Here is a 6,000-nt window from a genome sequence, read left to right on the forward strand (position 1 = left end):
GAAGCCAACTCTAAATTATAGGCAGGATATGGAGAAGGCTGAGAGGGGTTTGGCGTAACCTAGGCGGGACACCTTGACTCTAAGAATCTGGAAAAGGAAAGGAAAGGTATTGGGCCCAGCTCCCAGTCTGCAGTCAGAGTCACTGTATCAAAATGATGCCCCAAGCCCCTTCTTGCCCCCAGTCTGGAGGGTCACTGAAATCCCTGTCCAGCCATGCAGTGCTCTTCTGTGGGTCTGAGGGTTCCAGATCTGAGTGGCCTGAGAGGCATGTGTGCCCAGGGCACACCACCCCCAAAAAACAGGTCCATGAGGAAGGGCTTCCTGTCTGAAGGGCCTTCTGCCCCAAGACCTGTGCTGGATTCCACTTGCTTCTGCAAGCCCTGGGTGATGGGGCATAGGCCTCTACTCAGGGCAGACAGGCATCCTTGCTCTGGGCAGCAAGATGAACTGGGCAAGAGAAAGTCGAGAGCCTTCCAGCCCAGGTGGAGTGGCCAGAGTGATAGGACCAACTGTCTTTTTTGATGGCCAAAAAAGACCCTGCTTCCCTATCAAGGGGCTCCTGGCTGCTTGGGATCAGCCAATCTCTACCTCAGAGCCGGCAGGCTAGCAGGCTGGTCCTCATCCCCAAGTCTGAAAGCCCCAAAAAAGTGTGCCCCCCCCCTCAGCTCACAAACCAGCTCCTGAATGGGAGTCTCTACCTAGAGTGAGAATCAGAAACACATTTGAGGCTCATGTACGTACACACTCACAAGCAAGGGAGAGATTTGCCCAGACTTGGTCTGTTTCTCCATTGGCCAGGGAGGGTGAGAGTGTCCCCAAATTGATGCAACTCTTAAAAAAGCAAGAGAAGAAAGTCAAAGTCAGGCGAACGCAGAATCCTCTAAATAAACACCATTTCCATGGTTTTAATAAGCAAAATAGGAAACCATTTTAATAACCAAAAAACAGAAACCAGTCTGAATAAAACTACAATAGACTAGGTTTTAATATTTTCATATCATAAGCAGGGTTTGAAATTGATCCCTTATTTTACATGAAATAAAAACAAATTTCTGTTGCAGCAAATTTGATTTCAACACAGTTGAATCCGTAAAAACCGAAGCTCGTTTCTGATGCAGGACGAATATCCACAATATTTAAAACTGCAAGCACCATGCGGTTCATACAATCTTGTTATTACTGTTAATTTATCAACTAATACAAACTCAAAAAATGCATCCGGCCAGCAGCGCCAGCAATTTCAAATGGAAACTAAAAAATACGCTTTCATTTTGGTATTTTTGTCAGTGCAACTTAAATCCTTTTACTGACCTGCAGGAAAAAAAAAAAGTAATAAAGAAAAACACCCAGATTTTCCCTATAACTACTATACAACTGAAGGGGGGTAGGAGGGAAACACCACCAATATAACTCACCTGCTATCTCAAAAAGCAGGGAAAGAAACACACATAACGTGTTGGTCTAAAGGACGCGCTTGAAAGTTGCAAAATTCCTTGCCAAATGTTTGGGTTTCCGGTACTTTCTGAGTGTGGCGGTTGGTTCAACACAAGTTTAGGTCACCACTGGGCAGTGTCAGGGCTGGCCAAGCCCGCTCACCCGAAGAGCACTGCAGCCACAGCAATTAGCATGAGCCTGGAGGCTTCTGAAGGGATCCTGGGGGCGATTTGGATGGCATTAAAAAGGCAAATAAGATCTGTTTTCCTTTCGCTTCTTGTTAGGGGTGTCCATTTTAGCGAAAAGATGAGGTGGGAGTGAAGATATTCCTGGCTGGCTCTGGGGTGCGGGAAGTCCGCAGCTGCCCTGCCCTGGTACCCAGGAGCTGGGACCCCAGAGTCCTCTTTCTTTCAACACCACCAAAATGGAAAAACTCAAGTGGAAGGGACAGGGGGACCGAATGGAGACAGGAAAGGGGAGAACACATGCAACTTCCAAGGGTGCCCCAAGACAAAGTTGTTTTCTGATGCAAAATGCCCAGAACTTTTTTTTTTTTTACTTACAAAATATAATGCCATAATAATAATAAACCCAAACGAAGACACTCTGCTTGCTGCCATGTTCTCTAAGCGGTTTGGCGGGGCGGGTATTTACAAGCCGACAGCCGGGACTGAAACCCGGCAAAGCAGCCGCCGGAGTTTCTGAACTGCCATCCCTTCTCACTCAAAGAAACAAGGGGGTTATGATCCATGATCAACAACATGCTAAAGTTAAACAAGAAAATGGTACAAAATAGAAATTATTACCATACATGTCCAGCATGCAGGATTAATATTTTTAATGCAGATTTTCGTATTTTTTTTTCTATATAATCGAGCAGGCAATAAAACTGATGAGAATTGCGCGCAGAACGTCCTAACTGAGGCCCGCGCGCGTCTCGGGGCTGAGAGCCAGTGTTCTCCGGACCCTGGACGGACAGGTCCGTCTGTCCTTCCTTCCTTCCTTCGCTCAGCCTCGCCTCGCGCCTGCCGGGACGCCAGGGTCCCTCTCCTCTCCTCTCCTCTCCTCGCTGCTCTCCTCCTGGTCAGGGCTGCGCTCCGGGGCCGCGCGCGGCAGCGGCCTCGGCTTAGCGCGCAAAGTTCGGGAAGCCAGGACTCTCCCGACGGCCTTGGCGACTCCTCGGGACTATGCCTCGCCGCCCTCCAGCCTGGAGAAAAGTTGCTCCGGGACTTCCCACCCCCTCGTCTGGCTCTGGCCCTGCTCGAGTCTAGGAGGCGGCGCTGGCGCGCGCCGCTCTCGCCTTGGCCAAGGTCCCCTGCCTGCCCGCGCGCCCGCCCGTCGCCCGCGGCCCGCGCGCCCTTCCTCCCTCCCTCTCCCTCAAGTCACACAGGTCAAGGCCGGGGCCGAGGCGGGGACAGGATCCGGGGGAGTCCGGGGCTGGGGACGCGGGACCGCGGGACGGGGAGTCCGGGCCGGGGCAAGGGCGGGGGGGCCGGGACCCGCGACGACTCACAGAAAGAACTCGGGAGAGGAGGGGCTGTCGCTGGTGGAGCCCGCCTCCCTGAAGCCGGAGTTGGCGAGTTTCTCGCACTTGACCTTGTAGGCGTCTCTTTCGCGGGCCAGCCGGGACACCTCCTGCTTAAGCTGCTCCACCTGCTGAATGAGCTGCGTCTTCTCGTTCTCCAGGTGGTGTTTCTGCTGGACGCGTTTATACCTGCACGACTGGGCGTAACCCCGGTTCTTCAGGGTCCGCCGCTTCTGCTTCAGGCGGATCACCTCGTCCTTGGTGAAGCCCCGCAGGTGGCGGTTCAGCTCGCGCACGGACATGGACACGAGCTGGTCGTCGGAGAAGCGGTCCTCCACGCTGCCGCCGCCGCCGGCCGCCGTCGCCGCCGCGGCCGCGTGCGGCCCGGGCCCCGGGTGGCTGGTGGGCAGCTGCTGCGCGGGGCTGGCGGCGCTGGACGGCGGCGGCGACGCTTGGTGGTGGTGGTGATGGTGCGGGTGCGCGTGCGGGCCCAGCTCGTCGTGGGGCACGCCGGCGCCCGGGTAGGCGTGGTGCGGGTGCGGGTGGTGGTGGTGGTGGTGGTGGTGCGCGCCGCGGAAGCCGTCGAAGCTCTGCAGCGGCTGCGGCACCGGGTGCGACCCGATGAGCGCCTCCACCGCGTCCTCGGGCGTCAGGTTGAGCGCCTCGGGGTTCATCTGCTGGTAGTTGCTCGCCATCCAGTACAGGTCCTCCAGGTGAGTCTTCTGTTCGGTGGGGCTGAAGCTGGGCGACGAGGGCACCGAGCTGCACGGCGTGCTGAGCGGGGTGGACGACACCGAGCCGGCGGGCTGCAGGCGCGTGCAGGGCCGGCCCGGCCGCTCCGCGCGCCCCAGCGGCTCCTTCTTCACGTCGAACTTGAGCAGGTCGAAGTCGTTGACGTACTCCATGGCCAGCGGGCTGGTGGGCAGCTCGGGCCCCATGCTCAGCTCCGCGGCCATCGCGGACGCGAGGCGCAGCCGCCGCTGCCGCCCGGGAAACTTTGCGGCCGGCCGGGGCGCGCCGAGCCGAGAGCGGGGGCGGAGAGCGGCGAGCCCGGGAGGCGGGGAGGCGGGGAGCCGAGGAGCCGAGGGCGCAGCGGGCCGGGGCCGCCGGCCAAGCCTTTGTCTGGGGACGCGGCGGCGCGCCGGAGAGTCCCGAGGCTGCCTGCGCCGCCCCGGAGCTCGGGCCGGGGCCGGGGCCGCGCCGGGGCCGCGCCGGGGCCGGGCCGGGCCGGGCCGGGCCGCGCCGGGAGGGGCGGAGAAGCGAGCGGGGCGCGCGGCGGGGCGGAGGGGAGGCGCCGGCCGAGCGCCCGCCGCTCGCTCTCTGGCTCCCCTGCTCTCTCGGGCTCCCTCGGTCGCAGCCGCTCGCAGCCCGGCGGTGCAGCTGTGCTCGATCCGGCGCCGCCGCCGCCTTTTATCGCCTTCCTGATGTCACCGGGGCGCGGGGGCCCGGGCGGCCCAGCGCGCCGGCCAATGGCTGCTCGGCCCCCGCGGCCGGCGGCGCAGGGCGGGGCGCGCCTGACAGCTCCTCCGCCCCCCGCGTCAGCTGACTGGCGGCCCGAGCGGCGGAGAGCGGCGGAGGCCTGGCGAGGGCTGGAGCCCGGTGGGACGGCGCGCCCCGGCCCAGCCCCCCGCCCCCTGCGGGGCCCGGCCCCCACCGTCTCGCCTGCGGGGCGCGCCCCCCGCCCCCCCCCGCCCGCGGGCCGGGCCGCCCCTTTCACCCCTTCGCGCGCTCCCCTGGCTCTTTGCCCTTCGCTCCCCCACCCCCAGCCCGTGTCACCCCCAGGAGGCCCGCGAGGAGCGCCGCGACCCCCCCCCCCGAGCCCTTTGTTCCCCGCGGCCCCCGCCCGGTGGGGCACGTCCCGTGGGCGCGCGGCTGCTGCGGGCCGCGGGGGTGCGGGCCGTGCCTGGCTGCGCTTCTGCGGGGCTGCGCGTATTTGCGTCTTGGGGGTGGGTTTGCGGCTCCAAGAGTTGTGTTCAGACCCAAGCCTCAGCCCCGGGGGACCCTCCTCGGGCCCAGCAGGGGCCGCTCCCCGCCCGGCGGGTGCGGCGGCCGCGGCCGAGCCGGAGACAGGACTCCCGGGGCCCCGCCGCTCCCCGCGCCCGCCCCACCCACAGAAGCAGAAGGAGGACGGGAGCGGCGGAGGAATCGGCCGGAGGGCTCTGAATTCCTCTCCGCAGCCGGACGCGCGGAGCCCGAGCTCCCGAGGCCTGGGGCTGAGGCCGGTGCAGGACGGTGCTCCGGGCGGCTCGCGGCTGCTGGGGAACCGACCCTGTTTTTGTTTGAACGTTTTGTAACGATTTAGCAGATCGCGGCGTCAGCCCGCCGCGAGTCTCAAACAGACATAAAGTGCGACCCCAAGTGGCCACTGTGCGCAAAGGCGCGCGGCACGGCCCGGCCCGCCCCGCCGCCCGCAGGCTGGGACGACGCCTCGCGCCCAGCTGGGTCTTCCCAACTGGTCCGATCCAGGCCGGCCCAGAACTGAGGCTGTGTGAGCACCGCGGCCCAGGACTGGTTCCCCTAGAGCCACGCGCGGGTCCCCGGGTCCCGTCCCGGGACCCCGCCGCGAGTTCGGCGCTGATCGCCGCGCGTGAAACTAGCGCGCGCCCCAGCTCGGGGCAAGGGGGCAGAGGGGATGCGGGAGGGACCCTGGGATGCCCTTGGGCAGCCCCCTGCGCGGGATGGTCAGGGGCCGGGTTACGCCAGTGGCTGAAAGCGGAACGGCCACAGCGGAGGGGCCCAGGGCTGTCCGATGAGAAACCTCCCCGGAGCGCAGACGGGGAGCCCACGGCGCACGAGGCATCCGGGCGGGGCTTGGGCGCTGCGTACCCCTCCTGACTCGGGCTCAGCATGGCCCGGGGGGGGGGGAAAGTCTCTTCCCGAGACCCCCCCAGCCCGGGCGCAGGAACCGGATAAATCGCAAATTCGCTGTACCCGGAGACCCGACCCGCCTCCCGCGTCGCCTTCTGCTCTGCAGCTTTGGGCGCGTGCAGCGAAAGGCAGAAGCGCGCCCTGGGTGAGTGTGTCCCGGCCGCTGCCCGTGC

The 6,000-nt window shown here is 63.5% G+C and overlaps 1 protein-coding gene across 1 annotated transcript; it reads right to left on the bottom strand.

The window, feature by feature from the left end:
* Positions 1-903: 903 nt before the first annotated feature.
* On the bottom strand, positions 904-4,349 carry MAFB (MAF bZIP transcription factor B). Its single transcript, XM_025470069.3, has one exon. It carries the CDS (start codon positions 3,913-3,915, stop codon positions 2,944-2,946), a length of 972 nt encoding a protein of 323 aa, XP_025325854.1. The 5' UTR covers positions 3,916-4,349; the 3' UTR covers positions 904-2,943.
* Between the last annotated feature and the right edge of the window lie 1,651 nt (positions 4,350-6,000).

This window comes from Canis lupus, chromosome 24, assembly GCF_003254725.2.
Source record: "Canis lupus dingo isolate Sandy chromosome 24, ASM325472v2, whole genome shotgun sequence".
NCBI lineage: Eukaryota > Metazoa > Chordata > Mammalia > Carnivora > Canidae > Canis > Canis lupus.